Consider the following 27664-nt stretch of genomic DNA (forward strand, 5'->3'; position numbering starts at 1 on the left):
AGTGGAATTCTGACTATGACTGAATCTCAGAGTGGTAATAGAGCATAAATTGTATGGGTTGAGGCTTGATGACAGCTAAATCAACTCACTCTAAACAAAAGTGAACTTGACTTTATAATTCAATGAATCTAGGATTAACTGCGATCAAATGGAACCCAAAGCAAGTGTACGCTGCTTTCACAGCAAAAGCTTTTTAGAAATTAGCCTAAAATTATCAGAAAAGATGTTGATGGGTGCTCCAAGAAAATTTATCTCCAAAATCACTGAGCTTGTTACTTTAAGGTAATCAAATACAACTTTGTGATGTGATCCCATATTTAACATTAAGTCTTGGGTCTCGCAGAATATATTTTATATTAAAATATAAGAAGGGAAAACTGAAGAGAAACCTTTTTCTTGTCTAGGTCATTTATGCTTAATACAGCTACTGACTGGACAACTTCCAAGACAATGTCAGGCATCTGGAGCCAAAGTAGAAGTTGCTTGCATGGCAGATGTGAGAGCAGCTCCATCCCATAGCACTTAAGGAGTGACAGATGGGCCATATGTTTTTTAATGACATATGATAATAAAAGTATTAAAATTACTAAGAATTGTAATCAGCAAAACTGTCAAACAGCTCTGAAATAACAAATTGATTTTGCCTAAATTAAATGTTTTTGTCAGCCATTATACTGGGGAAGGGGGAACAACAGTTGGAGAAAGGTAGTTTTTTCATTCTTTTTGTGGAAAGGCTATCCAAGTAGCAATAATGATTAATCCTGTTGCCTATGGTATAAGTATTCAAGGTTAGATGCACAGCTTTAGAGCTCCTTTGGACAAGCAAGCAGCAACACTATTGGACTCCTACTTGTGCTGTGAATAGTGGTTGTCCTCTCATACATCACCCAGTCTGCATCTAATCTGGTATTTTATCTCCTCTGAGCTAAGGAAAGGAAAACTCCTTTCATTTTACACTGAATAGATACCCTGTACACAGAATAACATCAGTTTATGAATGGACAAAAGTAATTAAAGAAGGAGTGCATGCCTTGATTGCTATCATTTGCTTTTGCAAATATGCTATAGAGCAAAATAGACTGTCAAACAAAAATTACATTAGGAAAGTTGCTCATTATTTAGAATGTGTCAATGCAAATGTGTGTGAATTGTGTTTCGTGTCTTTTAGAAAAACAGTTCTTATATGTAATTTTTTTTTTTCAAATAGACAGTAAGGAGACATCCTTTTAATATTGGAGAACACCAGTCTATTTTTCCCTTTCTTGCACATGGAACTTCCATTAAAATTAAGATAAAAATGAGTCATGCTCCTCTTTGCACTGGAAATAATAGCTACTCCTATAAAGTGTCCTTAGCAGTTGTCATTCTAGTCTGGAGTTGCAACTGTTTTTTTTCTCTTGAGGGAAAGGTGGGGCAGAAGCAAAATTAATTCACATTGCTTTGAAGTGTCCTGTTGTTTCCCCATTTCTCTCCACGCACATAATTTTTTTTATTTGTATTGATACTATTATTATTAACCCTTTCTTCTGCACATAAGTGTTAATGGTATGTCAAAAGTCCTAGATACCTCATGAAAACATATGTTTTGCATATATTTGAAACAATATATTGTATTGCTATTTTTGGGAAGGCTGGAGATATGGCTCATGCCTCAGCCCAAAGAGGGGAGGTATGAAGAAAGTGATTGAAAATGGCAGTGCTTTTTCTGAATGAATTGGCCACTGCTAGTTGTTTCAGGTTTGCCTTGAAGTCATTGTACTTGAAAAGAAATAATTTCCAGGTCTTTGGTGAAGCATTAGGTCTAAATTTTTAACCTTTTTTTTTTTTTTTTCTTTTGATAACAGAATTCAATGTAAGTTGCAGATATGGAGGAGTTTTTCATGTTGAAAAAAATGGTCGCTACAGTCTCACACGATCTGAAGCAGTTGAACTCTGCAGAGCTCTCAACAGTACCTTGGCAACACTAGAGCAGCTGAAGAAAGCTCATGAGCTTGGATTTGAAACTTGCAGGTAAAGAAATTCTTGAAAACATAATATATCATGACACCACTAGTGTAATAATTATATTTGACTTACTGTAGGTGTCAAGATCAGCTAAGTAAGTTATATTCTGTAATGAACAAAACATCTTTGCACACGTGTACGTTTGCTCTGGGTCCAGTACCAAGCAAGTCCTTGATGCATGTAGTTTTTACCATTTATCTTAGAAAAAAAACATAGCCTCTCACAGATCATCTAAAGGCAACAAAAGGTTGACAGTATAATAAGCCACTCGGGAAGATGTTCAGATCACAGTGTATCACTGAACAATTGGTAAGATAAGTAATGGTAAGAAAATATGACCAAGGTGAAGTCAAAGGCTGAGGATAGTGTATGCCCTGTATGGAACTGGGTCTTGCCAAGGAACAATAAAAGCAGCAGGTGGTACCATGAGGGATGAACTCTTGACATCCCAGTGAAGAAGTGGCCACAGTATCAGTGCGTTCCTGTATTCTGTGAATGTACATGTTTCAAATGACAGCTACAGTAGTTATTAAAAATCCCAAAATCACGTTGTCAAGTGACCTAATTACCCATTGTAATTAATAATGTATAGGACAACAATGATACAGATGATACAGACTCAAAAAATGTCTGGTCATTTTCTCAATTTCAGTTTCTCAAAAAATGACCAGACCAAGAGACTAGGAGTTACAGAAAATTTTTCATTCAAAAAAATTAAATAATTAAATTAAATAGTGCTGACATCAATACTGCTTGCAACTATTTCCTGTTCTGGCATGTTCATTTCACAAGTATTGTGGTGGTGAAATATGTGAGCAGAGAATTCTTAGAGGTTTCTTCCATCAGAAGTGGAAATGCAATTTAAAATTGTACCACGTAAAGACTAGAAGCAGTTCTTTACTCTGTGGGGAAAGTCCTTCACAACACAGTAGGCATGTTCTTTTTCTGACATTAGCACATGAACATACACAGCATTCTGAATTGCCCAGCACTACACAGTATTTAGAGATCAAATCCGAAATAATGCGTAGGGGTAGAGATTTCTATGCAAGCAATTATGAGTATTCTAAACTATGGAATGTATTTTCTAAAGCTAAAATATAAAGGAAATTGAAAGAAGAAGAGGGATTTTTTTTTTTTTTTTTTTCCCCAGGGGGAAGCTGTAATTTTTAATTACTGTTACAATTTTCCCTAATTCACAATTTACCAGAGGACAGATTAGGACATGTAAGCCATGTAGACAGGATTTCTTCCTCCCTTCCTTCTGGCCAGCCCTCCAACCCCATTACTTTCGTTTGTTGATCCAGTGCTAGTAGTAGTCCTCAGTAATAGTCAGTGAGCTTTAACTCTTATTAAATGTGACTGGCAGAGGGAAAATATGCTGCATATAACCATCCAAATGTATATGAATAAGATGAATGAACAGAACATAACAAAAGTAGGTCAATAATGGTTTGTAAAGTGTCAGCGTTGTAAGCTTAGTTGGGAGTGTGAGTAAAGTAATTTATAATTCCACCTACAAGAGAGTTTCAGAATTGCAAGTATCTGCACTTTAGACATGAAACTGGAATGATGTTCATAGATAAAAAACTGCAAAGCTGTGACATTTACTCCTTCCTGATTAATCATTCCTCTTAAGAAGTAAAGCAAAACCCAAACCAAACCCCACTTCTTACCACCGTTCTATCACATCTCCTGTTAAATGCATTGGAATCAATCAGGTGTTACAGGATTGCAAAACAGTAGTAATGTATTTATTATGCCTTGTGTAACCACAGTCTTCACTGAATTATGTGAGCTCTGTGCACAATAATCACACTGTTCAACTGAAAGATACAGTAAGAATTTGTGCATGAATAGTTCTTGTATTTGAATATTTTACTAGGCTGTCAGTTTTTGCAGAAAATTATGTGTGTTGCAATCATTCTTTAAACTTGCTCAAGTACCATAAATTGAGCCCTCAACATTTCTGAGGGAAGTGTCACTGAACAGTGTGTTATGTCAAAGCAATGAAAATGTGAATCAAAAAAGAATGGGAATTTAGTGTCAGGAAATACAAACTCACACTGAACAAAAAGTGTGCTTGTCTCTGTCACTTTCACTCCCTTGCTCTGGAGCTGATCACCTTACCTAGCTAATAAGATGCATATTTAATTTAAATGGGTTTAGATCTAGAAATTAAACACAAAATTATGTTGAGTGATGGGAGACTGATGTAGCCACATGTGAGAAAGGAACACTCAAATGAAAAAGGAACAAAAATGCAACAAAACAGTATGAATAAATACATGCACTTTTTAAAAATAATGGCTTCTTTGTAGCTTCCTAAGGTTTGAGGTGACATCTGCAATAGTAAATAATATGGTTTATTTACCTCTGTTCTTCACAGGTATGGTTTCGTGGTGGGGCATATTGTTATCCCACGGATCAATCCCTATCACCTTTGTGCAGCAAATAACACTGGCATTTACAAACTTTCAGCAAATACAACTGCTCGGTACGATGCATACTGTTACAATGCGACAGGTAAGGAGACAATTTGATGATGCATTTTGGAAACAGATTGGCTAAAAATAACGTATGTAATCTCCTATTTAAGGTATTGGAATGAGGGCTTATATAATAAACATAGCCTGGTTTTCACTGAGAATAAATACATTTTGTCAGCCTCGAGAAGTGTATCTGTCATGTCAGCAATGACCATTTTGTTATCAGTGTTAAAAGTGTGAATCACTTTTCTGGCCTTGGGACAAACTTTGCAGCTTCAGAGCAGTTCATTATAATGGCTTAGTGAAGTGAACCATTGCAGAAGTGAATCTGAAAGACATAACTGTTGTCAGCCATGGCACTCAGCTCTTCTGTTCATGAGCTGTAGAGCCAAGAGCAGTTTTCTGTGCTTTGGGGTGGCTGCCACCTGCAGCAGCTCCAGGGCCTGCAATGGCCACCCCAGGCCCACGGACGTGGCTGCTGCTCTCCTCTTTGCAGATTCATTCAGTATTTGCTCAGGCAAATCTCCATTTAGACACGAGGCAGCTGGATGTGCATCAGCAGCAGAGTGCTTGCATCTAAGATTTTGAACTTTTTAATAGTTGGAGATACTATAGTAAATCATGAGGAAAGCGTGCATAGTCCGTGAGAGGTGCTGAACACAGTATTTGAAAATAAAATCTAAACTAACTTCAAGTATCTTGAATTTCAGTAGATTGTGCCATTCATAGTGAAAGAAGAGAGTTCTTACAGAAAGCTGTAGGAAAAGTTCATTGATGATTTGAATGCAGTGATATTTTTTATTTTGTTCTTGGTGATGATACAATTAAAAATCTCTGCATTGGCATAGTATCATGTGAGTTGCTGTTGTCTGTCACTCACAGATGATTACTGTGGTGAAGTCCATCCCCCCCAGATCTTTATTGCTCCTCCCAAGTATTATTCCCTACAGCAGCATGAGCAGGTAGCTCGTACAGCAGCCCCAGGTGGGGCACTTCAGCCCACCGGGGCCAGCAGTGCTCACTGGAGCAGGGCACACGCTGCCTCTGCAGAGCCCTCCATGCAGGGGACGGAGTTTGCCAGCTCAAAGGGGTCAGACTTGCCACTGCCACAATGACAGTGGGTCTGACTGCATTGAAACTGGGTCCTAAGGCTGTTCCACTTGGCATTGATTGCAGCCATTTTCTGGAATGGTTATGGAAATCGAGATTGTTCTGTCAGCTAACAACAAGGGTTTCTAAGTGCCCTGTCTAGGAAGGTGGTACATCAGTGAATAATATTTGTCTGGAAATTTGTTTTCAATCCTCCTCATCTGAAGCTGATGTTTTGTTATTATGTACAATTGATGTGGGTATAATGCATGTGATTTTTTTAATCCTTTCTTTTCAAATTATTGCTTTCTTTTTTCCTTCTTTCACAGAAACAGAGGAAAAAACATGTGAGCCAGTTGTAAGAATAGATACTTCTTTACTGAGTAATCAGGATGAAACAGGTACTGTACTGATAAGAAAGACATGCACTTGCTCAATTTTTAGTAACTGGTTATCTTATTTCTATATAAACAATCACTAATATTAAAAAAGCCAAGCCAAACATAAGAAAAAGAAGTTAAGAGATGTTCAATAGCAGTGAAACAACTAGTCAGTTGTCATCCCCTAAAGCCTATGGAGTTTGGTTTATCTCAGGGTACCAAACATTCTTTATATAGGTATTTGATATTTCTGGCATCTCAGACCTGCTGGCATCCCTTTGACATAAAGGAATTTGCTTAAGACTGCAACCTTCCTACATCTAATTTGAGCTATTTGTTAGAAAAGCTGCTGGAAGCTTTAAGAAGGCTCATAACAAATCATTTCTTCCAATTCTAAATTCTGATTGACTTTACAAATTCCCAGATCTTACGTTAAAATCAAGCAGTTTGATAAAAATAAGTAATGCAAGTCAGGCCCTACAAATGTAAAAAAGATATAAATTAGCATACATGTATTAGACATATTCTAGTGATGTATTATCTAGGTTAGATAGGAGGGAAAAAATGGGTGAGCTGGTATTAATCCATAGGTGTTTCTCTTTGCTGTGGCTGTGTAGCTTGACATGAGCTGTTTAATTCCGTTTCCGTAGTCATTGACAACGCGGATGGCTCCCGTTACAACGTGGATGGCACACGTCACACCGGCGGAGAGTCCTCAACCTCAGGGGTGGATGATGAAAATGCAGGGAGTGGATCAACCCATGAGACAACTCCCATGGATGCTTCCATCAGGAGATCCAGCCCCTCCTATTATGGGAGTCCTACTCCAGTCTCACAGCTGACAGATCATACTTCTGGAGGAGGTGAAAAAGGAATTACTGGAAAAGATTATGGTAAGGACAGTAGGTTGACACTAATTCCATGGTGCTCTGCCAAATACAAATGCTATATTCTTTTCTATTTATTTTTATTTAATCTTTTATGTTGCTTGTCTGGCTGAAATTATCAGAAGTCTGAAAGACTTGCTCCCATTGAACACTGGGGATACAGGTATAAGTCATCCTCTAAGTACAGTAAAGTTTACTGTGTGACTACAGGCCTTTTATCAGATTACCAGTAACTTACCAGTGCTGGATACCAGTATTTTGCATCACTATCCTCAATTTACACTGAAATCAAAAAAAAAAAAAAAAAAAAAAAGGCAAGAGCATTTGGGTTATAAAATTACTTTTCACTGGTGGTATACTCATGGCATGTTATGCTTGTTTTGACATGTAGCTAGCACCATGAAAGGTAAATCCTGAGATTCTCTTGCTAAGGAGCTAGGATCAGAAACATTCCCCACATTCCCCAAGGTGTGTGCTATATATTTCTGTTGGTTGCCATTACAACTCTTACCAGCTCTGCTTGCCTGTGTAAAATAGATTTTTGGGCTAAATCTCAAAATATATGTCAGCAGAGGGGAATACAAATAACTTCACTTATTGCTGTAGGATCCCTGTCCTCAAGGCATAAAGCTACAATGAGATCTTGGATCACATGAACAGATGGTTTCCAGAATGTTCATTATCACTGTAATACATTCTTCAAATTATCTGAGTGATATCCTTACTGTGTCAGTAAGGTAAGCTTAGGTGGGGTCTGACTCTTTCTTCCCTCTTAGACCAATAAACGAAGGAATGAAGCTTGCAGGGCAGAATAGTTGAAGTATTTGTGAGTTGTGTGTTGCAACTGGGCTAATGGAATAGTAATGATTTATCCATCACCATACAGATGATGAATTTCCATCTGTATCACCTGACATCTCTTTGGGGACGGTGGCCGGTGATTTCCATGAAGAGGATGACGGGCAGTATCCTGCAAGTACTAGTAAGATTTACGTTTCATAATAACTACTTTACACATAGATCACATTAAAACTGCTTTCTTCTTCCAGAAGGGCATTCTGGTAAGTGGTGAAGCATACAACACCTCAAAAATTGGAAAGACATTGAAATGCACTACTTTCCAGACTGGTTAAGTGGGAAATGAACTTCACTCTCTTAGGCAAGGGCAGCAAAATCATTCACAGTATGTTTGCTTCAGAGCTTGTAGCTGAGCTCAGAAAGATTGTTATTTTGGGTTTCCCACAGCTGTTTTACCACACCTACTTACTCTGTGAGGCATCACAAATTATATCAACTTGTTATCACTTGAAGTCAATTATTTCTGAGGTCAAAAAAGATATTTTTGTAGATTTGTGATGTTATTCTAATATATTTATTGTTGTGAATTTAGATAATCCATGTCAAAATCATGGCCTTGCTAAGCAAGGTAGTGCTTTATATGGCAGTTTCAACTGCTGAGCCATTTGTGCGCTGCAAAAACTAATTTCATCCTTGCTGTTTGCAATATGCATGAGAAAAAATTGAGGGCTGTGGTGGCTCCACAGTCTTTGAGGACCCAGAAGAACAGTAGCCATTTTCTCTTCTTTGTCCTTAAACAGCTTTACTGAGTTGGAGAAACTGCTTCTGATGATTTTATCAAATATGTACTGCACAGCAGCTACAATAAATAAAAAGCTTTTGAAGTCCTCATCCACATTTTAAAGTGGAAATAACATACGTATGTTCACACTAGTTCTTATGGTTAGAGTGATAAAGATCTTTGCCTCAGAAAATAACATGAACCTAAAGGGAGAACATTTTAATTATACAGAAGAAATCTACAGAGGCATGTTGTAGTAAAGATCAAACTGATAGAAATGAAAATTTCTTCCCACTGGTTCTTTTCTTTTTTCTCCCCATCAGGGGAATCCATGAGGAATTTGCTTGATTGTCTGTTGGTTGCTGTTAGACGGTCAAATGGTCTAAGAGACTTGGAGAAGTGGTGCCCTTGTCATTGTATTTGGAAAACACAGGATAGAGGAAGAATGACTATGAATTACACAGTTAGCAAAAACTTTGCTAAAAGACATACATTATTAAACCCAAACAACTTTTCTCAGAAGATGTGAAAGTTAGTTACACCTTATAAATATGTAGGTGGAAAAAGAAATATTAGGTTGATTTTACCGCAGACCTTGAAAAAAGTAGAGAATTTGCTGGTGCTTATTTCCAGTGAAAGCTTTTGTTACAAAATGTTGCCTGTAAGAGGTGGAGGGTGCATAAAATCCCACCTGGTAATAGTGGGGAGTTTGGTTGACTCTGATGGTGATTTTTCCTTCCTATATGTTTGCTTCTATGTGCACGTGTGACTTGTTGTTTCCTTGTACTGGTGTTTCTGTACCCACTGAAAAAACCTGTGCATTGTTTCTGTAGAGGAAAGCTTTCTGTTTTCATTTTAATACCTGATTATCAAATGTATTGGTCCTAAATATGTATGTCCCTTCCTGTTGCTAGCAGTTCTCTCTCATGGGCATGACTGTTTTACAGATGGGAAACCAGAGATGTTTAAGATCTGAAAAGATCAAAGAAACTGTAGAGCAATGTGATAAAATGTGTCAATACTGATAAATGTGTATCATAGAAGTGATAACATTGGCATGTTTGTTTACAGGGTTAGGATTGATAGACTGGTTTTCTGAAAAAAAAAAAAAGAAGAAAAAGATAAAGAAAGCAGTGCACCTGGGTTTTTCTGATAGCTTTGGCTGTTACCCAGCGACATCACTTTAATGCCAAAGTGTTTAACTCAGTTTAATTTTACTGCATTATAAATGAATCAGTAAGGTAGCACTCCTTTTAGAAAGAGGTAGAGTATAAGCTGTGCATCTCTCTGAGAAGTCATCAAATATTCAGTAGAACAGGAGGAAGTGACATGGAGAGCAGTCCAAAAAAGAAGATAAAGCCATGCCCCAACATCTGTTCTTTAGCTCATAAAGCAGTACAGGCTCAGTGGAATATCCTGGCCACAATTTAATTTCCCATAAAAAAATCCCACAGACAGGGAAGCAGAAAATTTAAAAATAAGTAAAGTATTTGTCATATACCTTCAGATAGATGGCTGAAAATCTATCATCTAAATCTATAGTGTGTTAAAGTGAGAAACAAAATTGGTGGCTCTCCACCTGTACTGCAAGTCCTTTGAAAAATTAAAGCTTTTTGAAAAGATATCTAGCTTAATCTATAGAATTCTTTGCTATGATTTGAAATGAGCAATTGGCACAGCTCTTTGTTCTTCAGATGATGCACATTCATTATTTCTCTGGATTTGGACATCACTAGTAGTGTTCTCCATCAAGTTAATGGTCCAGATTAATACACCATGAGCACTTTACCATTAGCTTTCTCTCCTTGCCAAAACAGGTTTTACTCTCAGTTATCAGCAAATTATGATTCATCTCTAGGTGTGCCATGAATCTAGTGTAGGACTCTAATTATTAATGAGCTACCTACATGAACAATGAGTCTGACTGATTATTTTTCATCCAGATGTGATAGACACATTTCTATCTATTTGCAAGCCAATGTCTCTTTGGATGCACAGTGGATGAAAAGGCTGTAGATTATTGTAATTTTTCTAAGCAGAAACATCTTTCCATTCATAAATATCTGTCACAAAGCTGTAGAACTTGAAATTTTATATCCTGTGTTTTGAGACAATGTTGTGGATTGGTAATGTGATAGGAGTAAAGCTGTGTCTCTCTCAATGCAATGTACTAATGCTTACCTGGAAAGGGGTTCTGGTGTCAAATTACCTGACAGCATCAGGTCAAGGGGAGTGCATGGGCCTTTTGAGAGGAATGGCCTCAGTTCTGAGCTCAGGTTCTTGGCAGCATTGGCTTTGTGGATACTTTTTTCATCTTTTAATTTATATCGTCTTGGTGGAAGTTCTGTTTCAAAGACTATCTACTCTCTGCCACTGTCAGAGCCTGTGAGGAACTCATTAACCTTCTGGAACGTGGAGGGGTTTAAAGCCCCACAGGGCTTTCTGAGGGCTGTTCTCAAGGGAGCCTGTTCTTTCCTGGGACTGCTAAAAGCGCTTGCATCTGGCTACGTGTTGCAGGAATGTCATGACCCCATGGGTTCATGCATTCGCCCTGCTCTGACATCCGTCTCTGGCATGAGCGTGCTCAAGGTGCTGGTGCTGGTGCTGGTGGACTTGACTTTGCTGGAGGAAAATTCTCGCTTTTCAAGAAATAATCACAAGATCTTGGTTAAAAGAGCCATGTCCTAACAGCTCCAGGGCCTCATCCTGACAACCTGGAGGAAACCACCACGCAAGCTTGGTGGAATCCGTTCTCAGACCACTGGTGGTGGTCGAATCCCGGAGAGAAGACACAAGAACCCACTCCAGCAACCAAGGGTAAAGAATGTCATGCTAAGAGACAACTTTGATTAAGGGCTGAATTACCAGAGGCCAGGGCAGCAAGGTCCACAGATTCTAAGTGGAGGGGGGGTGAATGTGTGGCATTTGTCACTGCTGTTCATTGCACTGTGCTTCAAGTAGGAAAAACAAATTCCTGGGCTGTCTCCCACAGCCTTTACATGTGGTAGCAATAGAGCAGTTGTCCACAGTGTCCATGTGCCAGGGAGGCATTCTGCCTGTCTGAAAGGGATGAGTATCGAGGCATTATGTAAAGCATGTACCTGGGTCTTTCTTTTTTCCTGTTTTGAAGCAGTGAGGAGCAGACTGTTCCAATGGGAAGGACATGTAGGAGAGAGGAAGGAAAGGTTTTCAAGCCAGCATGTTCAGCTCTACCTGCAGGAAGAGGACAGGGCATGGTTAGTGCTGTGAGCATGCAAAGGGTCCCAAAATGTACCTAAGAGCCCTAGTGGGGCAGCTCCAGCAGGGTTGTGGCAGAGTGGTGAGCCCCTTGTGAGAGAAAAGGCAGGAGCAGCTACAGCCCTGGGAAGCACGGGGCTGTAAATTCTCCTCTGACTGCAAGGCTGCGAGTAGGGGAGGCAGGAAAGCTGAACTGCTGCCTGCAGAAGGCCTTGTGGGTTAGGGCTTCATGGCAGATTTAACATCATCACAGCAGATGTGACCTCCAGTGGCAGTGATTCAGATGATGAAGACTCTTCTGAGGAGATGATGTACCCCACAGTGTTTCCAGGCTGGGGCAGGAGTGTGGCCAAGGACGAGACTGCTCTGAGTACGAGTAAGGAACTCCTGTTGTCTTTGGTTGGTTTCTTTCTTAATTTTCCTGTCCTACCTGGACAGGTAGGTAACCTCCTCCTCCTTAGCTGTGCATATATTGTTTGAAAATTGGATGGATGATCTTAGCTCTTTTTCAAACATATCTCCCACACCACAAAATAGCCCTATTTAGATTGTGTGGGCTCCATATAGCTAAAAGCACCACACTCTGCTGATTCTTGAATTGTGGTCTTCATTCTCATTTGATTTGTGGACTTTCCTTGTGACTTCTTGGGGCTCAAGGACTGATTTATCTTTGGAGGGGATTTCCAACCTCCTACCAGTGGCATGACTGTTTCTCTTTGCCTGCCAACAACTAGTTGGCTTGCCTAGCATGGTGGATGAAAAGGCTGTAGATTCCTATAATTTTTACCTTAGCTGAAATCTCTTTCCATCTGTAAATGCCTGGCATAAATCTATGTATCCTGATATTTGATATGCTGTGTTTTGAGAAAAGGCTGTGCATTGGTAACAAGATACAGGTTAAGCTACTCCTCTCTCTCCATGCTGTACTCATGCCTACTCTGAAAGGTATTTCTGGTGTGCATTCAGCTGACAGCATCAGGTCAAGGGGAGTGCATGTGTGTGTTCAGAGGAATGGCCTCAGTTCTGAGTCCAGGTCCTTGGCAAGCATTGGCTTCATGGGGTTGTCAGTAGAAGACCAGTTTGCTTCTCTTGGTGTGCTTGTCTCTGGGTATCCATTTTGCCTATTATGGATACTTCTTACATCTTTTGTATGTGATTTTATGTCATCTTGGTGGATGTTCCTCATTCTGGACTCTGTTTCAAAGACTATCTACTCTCTGCCACTGTCAGGGCCTGTGAGGAACTCATTAACCTTCTGGAACGTGGAGGGGTTTAAAGCCCCACAGGGCTTTCTGAGGGCTGTTCTCAAGGGAGCCTGTTCTTTCCTGGGACTGCTAAAAGCGCTTGCATCTGGCTACGTGTTGCAGGAATGTCATGACCCCATGGGTTCATGCATTCGCCCTGCTCTGACATCCGTCTCTGGCATGAGCGTGCTCAAGGTGCTGGTGCTGGTGGACTTGACTTTGCTGGAGGAAAATTCTTGCTTTTCAAGAAATAATCACAAGATCTTGGTTAAAAGAGCCATGTCCTAACAGCTCCAGGGCCTCATCCTGACAACCTGGAGGAAACCACCACGCAAGCTTGGTGGAATCCGTTCTCAGACCACTGGTGGTGGTCGAATCCCGGAGAGAAGACACAAGAACCCACGCCAGCAACCAAGGGTAAAGAATGTCATGCTAAGAGACTGCTTTGATTAGGGGCTGAATTACCAGAGGCCAGGGCAGCAAGGTTCACAGATTCTAAGTGGAGGTGGGGTGAATGTGTGGCATTTGTCACTGCTGTTCATGTACCTAAGAGCCCTAGTGGGGCAGCTCCAGCAGGGTTGTGGCAGAGTGGTGAGCCCCTTGTGAGAGAAAAGGCAGGAGCAGCTACAGCCCCTGGGAAGCACGGGGCTGTAAATTCTCCTCTGACTGCAAGGCTGCGAGTAGGGGAGGCAGGAAAGCTGAACTGCTGCCTGCAGAAGGCCTTGTGGGTTAGGGCTTCATGGCAGATTTAACATCATCACAGCAGATGTGACCTCCAGTGGCAGTGATTCAGATGATGAAGATTCTTCTGAGGAGATGATGTACCCCACAGTGTTTCCAGGCTGGGGCAGGAGTGTGGCCAAGGACGAGACTGCTCTGAGTACGAGTAAGGAACTTCTGTTGTCTTTGGTTGGTTTCTTTCTTAATTTTCCTGTCCTACCTGGACAGGTAGGTAACCTCCTCCTCCTTAGCTGTGCATATATTATTTGAAAATTGGATATATTCTCATCAGCTGTTCCCTTCAGAAGTACCTCTTTCGTGACTGGAAAATTGTCTCAGGTCCGTATAATTAAAAAAATTCTTTCTCTTCTTTTGCTACTTAAAATTAGCATCTCAGTTTCGTGTTAATTCAAATGTTTCTATTTAGTCATGATTTTCCAAGACAAAAAAGTTTATTTTTCATTCTCTTAATTTATTTTAAGTGTTAAAATAATTCTACTTCATGTTTTATATAACTTACAGCTATTCAATAACAGACTTCCTGTCTGTGGAAGATGTTCTGGCACAATTTGGAAAGGCCAAACCCCTAATCCCTTTTTCATTTGGAACTGTCAACAAAACAGTCTCCTGTTTGCTACCTTCTGCACACTTCACATGCAATCTTCTAACGTCATTTCATTTATTTTTGTGACCTCAGATGTCTAGGCATCATCCAGTATTAAAATTGAGATATTTTAATACATAGCCTCATTTTCCTGATATGAATAGTCCCACAGTGATCATGTGAGAACTCTTTTTTAATTCAGAAGCCATCCATAGTTGAAATAATTTTGTCTGGAAACAAGAAAAACACCACATATGAAGGTCAAAGCTAAATGCAGGGTGTCCCTGAAGTACACAAACTGCTGCTTGGCTTTATGACCAGGGAACGGCCCCAGCCCTGGGGGGTTTTTAGCATAGATGTTGCTGTCAATGACTCAACTCTAATGCTCTTATTTGTAGAAAGACATTAATCTGTTCTGTTCCTGCAATTTTATTTAATTTAAGTACATCTTAATATGTCTGTTGTCCGTGCTCTTATTTACTCAGTAGTCACTGTGCAGAAGCCTTTTATTATTTTTAAGCTAGTGCAGTATTTGCAGTTTTTCAACAGTGGTTTCCCTTTTTAGTAGAAAATGCAAAACCAGGAATTCATCTTGCTTTGGGACTTTTTGCTTTTCTTCCTATGCTTTGGATAGTTTTGGTGTTTATTTGCCTTTGAGACTCTGCATTGGTAACCTGTCCCACAGGTGTGTACTGCATTCCATACCTTTGATGGCCTCGTGGTGTCTGCATGATCCATGGGTGAAAGTGTTTTCAGTCTCTGGTCATAGACTATTGTAGAAGTTCTGTTTTATCTTTTCAGTTATAACTTTTTTGACTAATACTGGCTTCCTGGTGGTTGTCAAGGTGATCTCATTTTTTGCTGACCATCGCTTTTTTGTTCAGTCGTGGATATTCTAGCATGGCATTTCTTGAGTACTTCTTCAGTACTTAGCAAGCATGTTTTAGGTGTATTGAGGTATCTGCCATATTCCTTAGGTCTAGAATTATTCTTAAAACATGAGTTTAAATTTCTACAGCTGCTCTAATGGTTTTGCATTACTTCTACTGTACATTATTCTTCTGCTGCTTGTTTTTCCCGTTTTTCTTGGAAAACTTTGCATCTGTCGAATGCAAAGAAAAGAACTGTCTTGATGTGAAGGGATTTGATAAGAAGAGTAAATAGGCTGTGCAAGAACTTCCATTTTCCATCACCTTTATGGAGCACACAGATGGTAGGTTTAGAGCATAGTCAGCACTGAATCCTCCATTACCCCAACAGCTGTGGACTCACAACACGAAACACTTCTGGAAATCACCACGCAAGACCACTGGAACCCCACCTTTACTGATGAAGAGGAGCAGTATCCTAGCTCTGCTAGCAGGGGTAAAGCAATCAAGCATTTCAGATAATACTCAGATTTCTGATATACTTCAGTAAAGTATGACACTCGGGGTGCAGATGTTTGTAATTCCCATACCATTAGCCTCAGTCTAGTGTAATACCTTTACATTATTTGCACAAGAGCCCTCAAAAGGTGGCATCTGTAACATTCATCTGTCACTCCAAGTCTATCTTACGCATCTAATGTTTATTTCTTGCCACTTTTCCTCACGTCTCTGGTATTTCAAAATTTGCAATGCCAGTAGTGTGCAGTAAAACTGAGAAGACTGTAGGTTTTGGTGACCCACCTTGGTGACCTTGGTGAGTCACCCTTTTTTCCCACTTCAAAATTTCTATTGTAAAATCTGAAGACAAAAGACAAAAAAGGGAGCTATTGTTTCAAATACATGAATTGTCCTACAAAGGATAATATGCTATCTCCAGATGAACGTGAATATTTTGCTATCAGTGTTAGTGTCAGTAGCCAACTGAGATACCAAAACATTCAATTCTAAAAATCTTCTGTAGGCAAAAGTTTATAGAGTGCATTCTCAAGCTATTTTTCTGGTTCTTTCTGGTTCTGAGATTGTTTTGAACAGCAGAAGTTTATACAGTTGGCCTTAGAACAGGTTCCATAATCACACAGAAATGTTTTTTGTGATAACTTTCTTTTAGTGGTGAAGTATTGTTAGATCAGTTGTATTCATACACTGATTAATATTACCTCTTTTTTTTTGTAAAATAATATATATGTATTAGGTTTAATTTAGAAATAATTAATTGCATTTGCATGAGTGCTCTCTTTCTTTACAAATATTTCAATGCCTGAATGTGAAGAAAAATATTCCTCCAGTTTCTCTCTTCTTGGGGAACAGCATAGTTTCTGTCAGGTGACTTATGACATATATAACACATCCAGCTCATTCTTTGCATGCTCTGATTAAGGACCTTAGCTTTACTTTTATATGCCATTCATGGAAATGTTTGATACTTAAGGCAAATATATTTCCAGCTGAGTTCTTCTGCTCATCTTAGGTTCATTGATGTATCTTTTCTAAACCTCCATTAGAACATCTCTTATGGTGGTGGTACTTCAGCTGATTTCTGACTGCATCTTTTGCTGTGTAAACAACAGCAAGTTAAAGAGTAAGCAATGAATTAACTTTAATGGTAAGAGCTTTAATTATAATTGAGTTGAAAATAAGTATGCTTATCTACTTATTTAATTCATCCAATATCAGAAGGAATTGCAATTTCCTTTGCTTTGTGCAGTTGAGATAACTCAGAAGAGAAAGTTCATCAGTGTTTTATTTAAAAAAACCCAGATTACACAAACTCAGCAGTTAAGTTAGTATTAATAAATATTAATTAGAGATGCAAGCTGTTGTTTTTATGAGCTCTTCTGCTTCTTGGGTATCTTTTATCTTCGACTGGCATTTGGATCCTTTCTAGTGTACTTAAATCTGCTGCTTCTCCTGGTGATGCTTTTGGGTGATTAGGTTTCCAAAGGGACTTTTGTTTTCTTTCATCTTTCATTTCACATGAAATGCAACAACAAGAAGAAAAAGCCAAAATTCAAAAGCCAAACATCCTTGTTATGTAGACCATGATGATAAGGATAATATGACTGATGTTGAGTATTTTGATGATTATTGATTCAATCATCATCTTACCAGTACCAGTTACAACTGAAAAACATCAAGGACCAACCCAACATCCACTATTACACAGCGTTCATTCTGGAGGGATCAGGCAAGAACAAAATCCTGAAAATACCACTGGCAGTATTGAACAACATGAATTTACTACTGCAGGTGACAATTATTTTGGAAAGGACACTTCTACAGGTAATATTACAGGTCACATTTTAGTAAACCTTCAGGGTTTTCTAAAGGTTTAGTTTTAGGATTTTTTACTAACATTTTTGCATTCTGAGGCCGTAACACGGGTCCTGTAAATAAACCTGAGCAATTTCTATGTTATATATATTTTTTTTTAGATTAGTCTATTCTTCAGACTTGTTCCTGGATGTTTCTCTTCTATTTGTCTTGAATGTCAAAATCTTTAGTAGGTTAATTCTGTAAATGTCTCCTATGTTTTGTGTTGTTTGTCATGCAGTCACAAGCTTTCAACAAGCTATCTACCAGGGCTTTGTCTGTAGGAAACAGAGAAGGTTTAAATGGAAAAATAATAACGTGTGCTGCATTTTTCACTCCTTTGGGAACTCTGTTTACTGCCCTGTTGCAAGCCATTACTGGACCAGGGATATTTTTTTTCCAGTATTTTTAATGGCAGTTATATCAAAAAAAAATTATCAAAAATGTCTACTCATCCCACTTTTGAACTCTGGCAAGAGGATACTGGTGATGAAGGGGAGAAAACAAAGAATAACGTAGAATAATAGTGAGGCTTCTCTCTTTCATTGGTTGAATCAATTGAAACAGAAGATCAAATTATACTGTAAAGGTGGTAACTGAAATTGATATATTTTAATTTCTGTTCCTGTAAGTGTACCAAGCTTAGGAATTAATGACAGATGTGCTGTACTAAGCACTGCCAACAGTGAATGCACCAAAGTTGTCATCTGCTCTTGTGGATTATCAAGTACAGGTCTCTGATAACCTTTTACACTATACTACTATAGCAATACATAATGGCTTAATTGCAATTAAAATTATAATACACTGTGGCAAATTTCTTGGGGTTTTTATTGGGTTGAAGGCGTTAAGAAGTTTTATGTTTTTTACGAGATTTGGGTACTCTTTTGCTGTGATTCTCTAATAAATACAGGTTGGTTGATATGGATAGTGTTTTTCTAAATAACTACAATATCAAAATTTCTCCAGCTGAATGCTGTCTTAGTCATGGTGTGCACCATTCACAAATCTGTAGCATGACCGAGCACTCCCCTTTGTTACACTTCCTTGTGCGTTTCCCTGGAGATATTGCAACTAATGAAACAGTGAAATTTTGAGGGGAAAGAATTGGATATAGTCAACACACTCAAATTATGTGATTAAAATCTTACTGATGGGTCATGTCCTTGCAGTTATTTATGTCTTTGAGTCTTTTAATTCTGCACCAGTGAATTTTGGTGTGCTATTCAACAATACAAAGTTGACAGCAAGATTCAGAGAAATACTTCAGAAGAACAGTAAGACACCACGATTCTGGAAAGCATTTGCTCAGTTTGAGGAAGGAATTGGTCCTACTGATGATAGTAGGCAGCTGTTCTAAATATAAACCAGGATGAGAAGCAAATCTACTTTACTTCTCTTTGCCATTAAATGTAGTAGACATGTGAGCAAGGCCTGTCATAGAGACAAGAACTGAAGAGGAGAATAATGTGAGAAATGGATCTTTACATACTGAGTTCATAATTGCTTCACCATCATCATAACAGCTATGGTCCCCAGCCATGGGGCCAAACAGAACGACTCAGCACAAGACCCATTGGTGTACCCAGGCTGGGATGAGGGAGAGGATTATGCCACACAGCCTGCTGTGACGGAGAGAGTCACTCCTTCCAGAGAGAACTATCATGAAAGAGAGTCTTCCACTACAGGTACTAGTAATAATGTCTTTATGTATGTTGCATCACTTCTGTTTCTCAGATGGCCTCTCCTGGAAAGATCTTGCATGAACTTGTGGACAGGAGTAATCAGTGATTTCTTAAAATAATGACATAAGCTGTAGAGTGATTAATTTTCTCTACACTCTGTCTGGATGGTGGTGAAACAGAAGATTTCAATTTTAGTTCCATGTAAAACATTTGTTTTTTACTTGCCAACACCACTTATAGGGCTTTTCATTCCTTAGTAAAGCATGGCTGTGAAATTGCATCAGCTCATTATATAAGTTATATTGTTTGGTGCTACCAGACCGTCTTTATGATAAAGTTGAATCCATACTTATGTATATTTGTACCTCAAGAAGCTAATCCATTTAACTTGTGAATATTCACCTGGCAAAAGAGTGTTCTTTTCTTAGACTTTATTGAAATAATTATCCCTCTGTTTCATTCATAGAATGATGAAAGGCAGGAATCTATAAAACTGGCGTGACACAACATCATGATGCAGTCTCACATAATGCAGTATTCATAACACCAAAATAATGTTCTGAAAACATGGTATGATCTTCTGGAGGTCTCCCTTCTCCATCTGCCACTGGAATCTGTGTGTGTTGCCAACATCTCGCTCCAAAGTGCTGAGCTTAAATGTGGAGCTTAAGGGTCCCTCAGAAGCCAGTGACAGTGTGGAGGAAGGAGCAGAGGCCTTCGTGTCTTCTTGACTGTCAATATTGATACCCATAATGTGAAACACACTGTAACAGCAAGTGACAGTGCCAAGGAAGCTGAGACTCTGTAGGTAGCCTGGGATGCAGGTCAGGGAATCCTTCTGACTGCTGCCTCTCTCCACTGCCCTTGGGAATTTTTTAATTAAGTAATAAAGTGGATGAGAATAGCAAATGGATATGTCTTACCAGAACTGTGAGAGAGCAGTGATGATACACAGGACAAAAGGTCTCACTTCTCTGCCCTTTTTGTGGAGAGGAAAGGGTAACAGTGCTTTGAGGGGAAACAGGAGGCTTGGATGGGATGGTAATGGGAAGGCCACAGCAGCACACACATGGAATTCACAGCTGTTAAATAATCTGTGTTTAAATCATCTATTAAACCATCATAACAGCTGTTGCCTCTCCTGATGGTGCCCACCACAAAGAGCCAACTCAACCACATCTGCCTTGGGATAATGAATCAGAAATGAGCACTGAAGGCATCACGAATCCCACAGATGCCCCGGGGGATGAAGTTCTCCACAGGACCACAGCCACTATGATCAAAACTGGTAATAACTCTCCTCCGATGGGTACCAGTAAAAATAATGGATTATACTCATTTCTCATGTCTGGTGTGAAATGAGACATTATTTCTCCTGAAACTGACTTCTCTCTCTGTCTTTTTCATCATCAAAGTGTGCATTCTTGTTGTGAAATTGCAGTGCAAATGTTTTTTATGGTTTTGTTGCATGTGAATATCCCAACAAGAATTCCTGTCTGTTTCAGGATATTTTTTTTTTCCTGTGTGCCCTGTTTCTTATGTCCCCTGACTTTACTCAGTGTGTATTTTTAACTGAGAAAGCAGTTTCTTTTTGGAGGTGGCTGGTAATGTTTGTTTTTCATGTCTGGTCATTCCTGGTCTTAATATTTCAACATAGTCTTTTAATACTCTAAAATCTGAAATAATTTATTGGAGTTTGTTCATGTAGTTCTGCAAGGTTCTAACTTAAAATCCCAAATTCTGCATGTTATCCATTTAAAACTGCCCTCATTCAAAATACTGCTTTTTTATTTAATACAGTAAGATGTTTTTTATCACACTGTAGTTGTTTGGAACTTCTTGCATATTTTCTTCCTGTATTTTCTGAAAAAGAAATTCTAAGGAAAAATTAGCAGTTATCCTTCTGTTTTTCTTCCTCAAAATGCATTTTTATCTGGTTTATTTAATCCTCAACATTTAGGATTTCACAGAGAGCTTTGAAAACCACAAATGGTGTGGATTAGAAATCAGTTTTTGGATTAAAATACAGTTGTGTTCTCTATCATCTAACCATGTTTTCTAAATATGAATGAGATTCTGTAAAGTTTTCCAGTTCACTGTTTTCAAGTGTTATGAGGTTTGACAGGTCAGTTGTAAATCATACTCAAGTATGATTTTGCACTTTTTTCAAATGTTTTAAACTAAGTCAATCTAATTCTTGTATAACAACAGGAATTCTTATGTTCATTCTGAAAATAATATTGCTGTTTTCTCTCTTCTAAACAGTGTTCACTAGATATTTTCAAAATCCATATTTTAGGCTGCATTGTGCATGTTAGTGAAGGAAGAGACAACCTAAAAAGAGTGTGTGATATGCAGAGAATATTTTTTGTTTGCGCCTTTGCTTTTTGTTTGTTTGTTTGTTTGTTTTTGTTTTTTTCTTCTTGCTTCAAAATCTATATAGGCTGATAAATAAAAAGGTAGAGATAACTAAAATAAATAGGGACTAATATGTAAGGAACATTTTAAAAATGTTTTTGAAGTTAACTTAGCCATCATCACAACAGTCACAGCCTCCACTGACATTCTGGCACCAGAAGATATAACCCAGGAAGGATGGGCACCTCACCTTGTGGTAACAGCTGCTTCCTCTCCTGATGGTGCCCACCACAAAGAGCCAACCCAAACACCTCTGCCTTCAGATGATGAACTGGGACAGGGCACTGAAGGCATCACAAATCCCATGGATACGCCCAGAGATGAAATCCTCCACAGGACCACAACCAGTGTGACCAAAACTGGTAATGATTCTGATGGGTACCAGTAGGAATAATGGATCATACTCATTTCTCATGTCTGGTGTGAAATGAGGCATTATCTCTGCTGAAGATGACTCTTTTCAGTATCTTTCTCATCCTGGGGATCTTCATTCTTCACTGGACTTGCAGTGAAAAATCTGTCATGGGATCTATGAACAAGGCATAAGGGACTCCTTGCTGGTGCACTTGGTGGTTTCTGTCCTTTGCTGAAGCATGTTTTTGGGTGATCTCCTAAAAGTTCTGCACTTAGGTGTTTCTGAAGCCTCATCTTCCTTTCTTGTGCATCAGTGTGATCAGACTGGATATGCTTTGGCACCATGACTGGAGTGGTGGAGGTGCTCTGGCAGATTAATCAGATGACTTGTCCTGTGACTCAGCAGCAGCACCATCACTGGGGAGTGGTGTCCCAGTGGTGAGGGCAGGGCATTCACAGAAGATTTACATCCCTTAAATTCTGCCATCAGTTTTTTACTTCTCCTGTGTATTGCCAGGCAAGACCAACAGAGGTGAAGCCGCTCACTCCTGAGTTACAGGGTCAGGTTGTTGCTTCTAAAGTCTCTTCTTCTAAAGGTCTCCCCTTTCCATCTGTCACTGGGATCTGTATATGTCACCAGCATCTTGCTCCAACGTGCTGAGCGTAGATGTGGAGCTTAAGGGTCTCTCAGAAGCCAGTGACAGTGTGGAAGAAGAAGGAGAGGCCTTCATGTCTTCTTTCCTCCTTCTGTGCTTTGCATGAGGAAGGTGAAGGTGCTTTCTGGCTTGCTGTGGCCCAGGAAATGACGTGGGTGGTGGTTTTTGTGAGTGCTCCCTGATCATGCCACCATCATGACAGTCATAGAGTTCCTGGATGATGCTGACCAAGAGAAAGCAACCAAGGAGCCACTGGCACCTGGCACTGCACCTGGAGGGGAAGGTGAACCAGCAAACACCACAGATGGTTCCCATGTCCATGTCCATGGGATACCTGGAGTTTTTTCAGACATTGAGGACCGTTTTATTCCCATGCAGACTCCTCTTACTACCAGTAAGAACAATGAATTATAACCATTTTCATTTATCCATCAGTGAGTTGTTATTGTGGACAATGCATATTGTCTAAAAATGTGTGCCAAGCATAATTGTAAATGGTTGTCATATTATGATTTCCTTTTTGGCTTCTGTTACTGGTTTTAACCTGCTGATAAGATGTCACAAATGGTATCTCTTTCTGGTAAAAGCATTAGCTAAAAGGCCAAAAATAGCATTTTGCAAATAAGCTTTCCTTGTATTCTGCCATCAGCATGTGGTAACACTACCACTGAAATGAAGAAGTGCAAACTTTCTGCTCATGCCCATACATTTTTGGTAGCATTTTGTCTTTCTGTTTTTGCTGGGCAGAAATGACAGCAATGTAACCCTTAACTATCTGTCACTTTTTCCCCACCTGTAACCCCTCTACATTATCTGAATACCTACAGAAGAAAGGTAATTCTCTATGACACCTAGCTACATGTGCTGTTGGTGTCTTTCCAGGGATTAATTGTAGCTGTTACTGGGCTGTAACTGACATTTCATTTGTGAACAGCCTTGCTTTTCCAAAGGGTTATTCTTCTGATGAATTTAGTGCAGTTAACAGTGTTTGCTTATTACATTACATATAGCCTTTGGTATTTTTTTATGTGTAGTCACGTGCTAATAATACAGGAAATGAAGGGACTTTTCCTTATTCCCAAATGTAGTTTCCATACAAATAACCATCCTAACAGTAAGGGGTTTTTTTTCCCAATTCAGCTAATCCAAACACTATTTTCATGCACTTTCTTGGAAGTTAATGGAACCATTCCAGAGTAGAATTTTGCCAATGCTCTGTGGATATTCATTGTAAGATCAAGTACCTGTATTTTTACAGTATTCCATAGAGAACACTTGAAAGCTAATTCCCTTAATAATTCATTAATATAAATTAATGTATTGCGAGGTAGAACTTGGGCTAATTATTCTTTCAAAAATTTTGTTTAAACCAGTAAATTCAACTCTAACAAAATTTCCTGGTTATAGCATTTTGACATAGGCATAGCATTATAAATGCAAAATATGCATTTGTCAGAATTTTATTGGGAAGCTAAATCTGTTTTTAATAATGTCTTCCTACTAAAACCCACTTCTTTCATTTCACAGGTCCTATTCACTTAATTAATCTAAGCTGCCTTCTTAATTTTATGTGCAGACATGACACACTATGAAAAAATGTTCACTACCTTTCGGTTTTGAGCACGTAAAACCTGTAAGAACTGGTTTAAATCTTTTTCAGTGGGAATATCTGCACTGAGTCTTTGCATTGTCAGTACTCTGGCAAAAGGCTCAGAAGACCATTTTCTCAAAACTCTTTAATTTTTCATTAACCATCTCTTGGTGCACTTTAAGAACACAGTATATGGGAATTACTAAGACACTACCATTGTCATCAAAAGGCTTATTTATTGAAGGGTTCTTTCATTTGTATTGTTGCCTAATATAGGTGAAATGGAATGGAAAAGATTCATGAATGTATTGTTAAACTCTGATCAGTTGAGTAGTTTGATGTACCACTTCTTTTCACTTGTTTTTTGTTTTTTTACAGCAGTAAAAAAGCTGTGGTCAGACATTACACTTAGTGTCCAAGTGTCCACAGAACAACAAGTCAGTCCACTGAAGGAACATAAAAAATAACAGTCCATAAAGAAAAAAAATCTAGTATGTCACCAAAATTAAATGTAGAGAGCTTTAGAGGATCCCTCCCTGACACTTGCAAGCACCTCCCAAGAGCCAGAACATCAGGGAACGTGGCTGACCCCTACTTCTCCTTGGTGCTCAGGAGAGCAGCAAATATAGCAGGTTTCTAAGCACACAAATTTTAATAAGTGTCTGAATGCCTTTCTGAGGGGTTTTGTGGAGGAAAAGTGGCATTTTTCAAAGATAATACAGCAAAAGCACTTAAAAAAATACTTTTAAAGCACTTAAAAAAACCTGCTGCAATGTGGTGTAGACAAGTTAGTAAGTCCCTCTTGGTCAGCTTTCTTTGGTGCTAGATCAAGACTCTTCATTGTTGAATTCGTGCTCTGTCCTGTGTTGTGAGACAGCACCAAACAACACACCAGTCAACAAGTTTTTTGTTAATAAAAACAATAAGACATCTGGAAAATTAATGAACTGCTTGCTGGCTGTGCTTCACAGAGGGAATAAAACATGCTTCTCAGTTTTGCATTTGCCAACTGTTACTAGGAAATGAGATCAGAAATGCTGGACAGAAATTAGTTGTAATGTGTGTTAAAGAAAAAGAACTTTACAGCTGATTAGAGTTAGTGTTTAATTAATTAGAGTCTGGAAGAATTCAGAGAGGTGGAGATCTGTAGCACATTTTTTGTAGTGATAATGAAGCCATCATCCCAAATGAAATTATTGTATCTATAGTCTTCTGATAAATTGAGACTTGGGATATCCTTATGGTAATAGCATGGGCCAGGAACGTAATTGCATAAAAGTTTCAGCAGTATGGCCAGCACAGAAAATAGACTGATTTAAGATCTGATATGATCTTGGAACCAAATTACACAACTTATTAAAAAGGACAAGAGGATCCACATCTGAGTTTGCAGAGAACAATTTTTTCTATTAGAAAAAAAAAAAATCTAATTTTTAGAGTCCCATTCTATAGCTGTCAAAGCCACAACATTCAGAGAGAACTATTGTTCTATTTTATGACAGAATTAGAGTTTTAGGTGTTCAGTTTTATCCTGTGTCGGAACAGAATTGAAACATATGAGGGAGAGAAGAGGGGAAAGCCATGAATTTTGCTTCTCAAAATACTAAAGCTAGCCATAGTTCAGATGAGTGTCATGCTTATAGTCTATGTGATAGTTTTCAGTATAAACACTTGTTAATTGCTTCAGCATGGACTTTCTAGAGTTTGATTTTTACATTGCTAAATTCACAGTCTTCCTACCTTGCTGTTAAATATTCATCAAGCATATTTGGCCTGATAGATGGGTTTTTTTGTTCTTTAGGCTCTACCTCAAGTGTGTATGGTAACCAAGGACCACACAAGGGAGATTATGAATCCACTACTTCCCCTGGAGAGAACACCACAACAAAAATAGCTTCACAACCAAGGTCGGCCCCTGTACCAGGTGCGTTTTTGAAGTCAGATGTTTTAAAAATACAAGTACAGAATTGTCTTCATATGAACTGAAGTAAGTGAAGGTCAAATACAGTTGTTCAGACTTTGCTCTGAATCATAAAATATTCAGCATTTCACAAGTATCCTGAGAAACAGAGCATATTGTAACTCATATAATTTTTCAGCAATACTAAGATGTGAGAAACCATACATTTGGAGAACGGGATTAAGATTCAATTAACTTTTAGAAATTGAAATTAAACCAGGCAAAACTCAATAAAGTTATATGCATAGTATCATATCCATGAGAAAGTTCAGCAAAAATAACAGCTGAGACAAGCTCTCCAGAATAGAGCTTGCAGACTAAAACAGAATATAAAGAAGCCAACACCATGATACAGCTGCAAAAGAATGCAAATATATTCTGGGGCTTATTAGTGGTAAAGTAATTTTTAAAACAGAGAAAGTAATTATCTCACTCTACTTAGGCCTAGCAAGTCCAGGGCTGAAACTGTTCAGTTCAAGGCAAAAGGGAAAGGGAAGTTCAAGGGAAAAAAACGGAGAAGTGCACACAGAAAATTTTGGAAAGGTAACCTTTGAAGCACCTTTTGAAGAGCTCATCATTTGCAGGGAAAACTGAAGGAGATATAAGAGGAGCATGCTACGAAAGGAATGCCTGTCAGTTTTTCACCATGGAGTACTAATAATTAAACTAATTAGAAGAGGTCATTTGTTTCAAATGAAATGTACGAGTTAAACGAGGGACAGACGTTTCAAACAAAGATACAGGACGTGGTTCTTGAGAGAGAACCCCCGTCCGTAATGGTACCAGAGCTATAATGGTAGGCTTCTGGGAAGGTTGTAAGACCTACTTAACTAAAAATATGCTAAAAGTCATCCTGCTTTTGTGCCTGGGATTGTAGGTGTGTCATGCTAAGCCTTTTTTTTTCTGTTGGAGTTAATCAGTGAAACAGCTCCTCTTCACCTGTGCCCACCAAAGTGCTTCCAGGTGACAACAGTGATGGGGTGTTTAATCTCAGCAGGATGATGAAAATGTGTTTGATTTGCAGAGAAAGACTTTGTTAACCAAACGTTCATAGAACGTAGGAAAAGAGTGTGACAGCTTAAAGCAAGCAGAAGAGATTGTGTTTTTGCAGTTCTGTGAATTGGCAGGACCACATGAGATGCATTCACATGCTCCCCTTCCCTCCCCGCTCTGTCCCTGCAGACTGGCTGATCATCGTCGCAGCTCTCGTGGTGCTCGCATTGATCCTTGCAGTGTGCATTGCTGTTAACAGTCGCAGGAGGTAAGGCCACACCTTCACATTTCCTAAACACACTGCCTTACTGTTGTCTTCCTTGGGAGTCTCCAAAGCTTTGTCAAAGAGCAGTGCAGCAAAACACATCCCCTTCGAAGCTTGGAGTGGCTTGGGGTGTGGGAACCCAGGTCACCATGTCCTGCACAGGTCACACATCAGCCTTCACACTCACCTGGGACCACTCACATGAAGTCAGCACCTACATGAACTATTTGGTCTTGTAAATGGAAACTAACTGTATGCAGATCACAGAAA

General features: G+C 39.0%; 1 protein-coding gene across 5 annotated transcripts in view; it reads left to right on the plus strand.

Annotated features, from left to right (window-relative positions):
- The window catches only part of CD44 (CD44 molecule (IN blood group)), a 49284-nt gene that overhangs the window by 16553 nt on the left and 5067 nt on the right, over nt 1-27664 (plus strand). The window contains exons 2-18 of one of the 5 annotated variants that reach the window (XM_023927957.2): nt 1845-2010; nt 4394-4530; nt 5912-5983; nt 6613-6855; nt 7736-7831; nt 11120-11245; nt 11919-12041; nt 13201-13326; nt 13673-13795; nt 15494-15598; nt 17272-17442; nt 18999-19160; nt 20287-20445; nt 21704-21937; nt 22788-22979; nt 25978-26100; nt 27319-27397. In XM_023927957.2, coding sequence (XP_023783725.2) covers nt 1845-2010; nt 4394-4530; nt 5912-5983; nt 6613-6855; nt 7736-7831; nt 11120-11245; nt 11919-12041; nt 13201-13326; nt 13673-13795; nt 15494-15598; nt 17272-17442; nt 18999-19160; nt 20287-20445; nt 21704-21937; nt 22788-22979; nt 25978-26100; nt 27319-27397 — 2437 coding nt within the window. The remainder of the gene's footprint in view (nt 1-1844; nt 2011-4393; nt 4531-5911; nt 5984-6612; nt 6856-7735; nt 7832-11119; nt 11246-11918; nt 12042-13200; nt 13327-13672; nt 13796-15493; nt 15599-17271; nt 17443-18998; nt 19161-20286; nt 20446-21703; nt 21938-22787; nt 22980-25977; nt 26101-27318; nt 27398-27664) is intronic. The other 4 variants (XM_023927958.2, XM_023927959.2, XM_086892478.1 and 1 more) reach the window with 4 other exon arrangements.

Source organism: Cyanistes caeruleus, chromosome 6, assembly GCF_971803275.1.
Source record: "Cyanistes caeruleus chromosome 6, bCyaCae1.hap1.1, whole genome shotgun sequence".
Lineage (NCBI taxonomy): Eukaryota > Metazoa > Chordata > Aves > Passeriformes > Paridae > Cyanistes > Cyanistes caeruleus.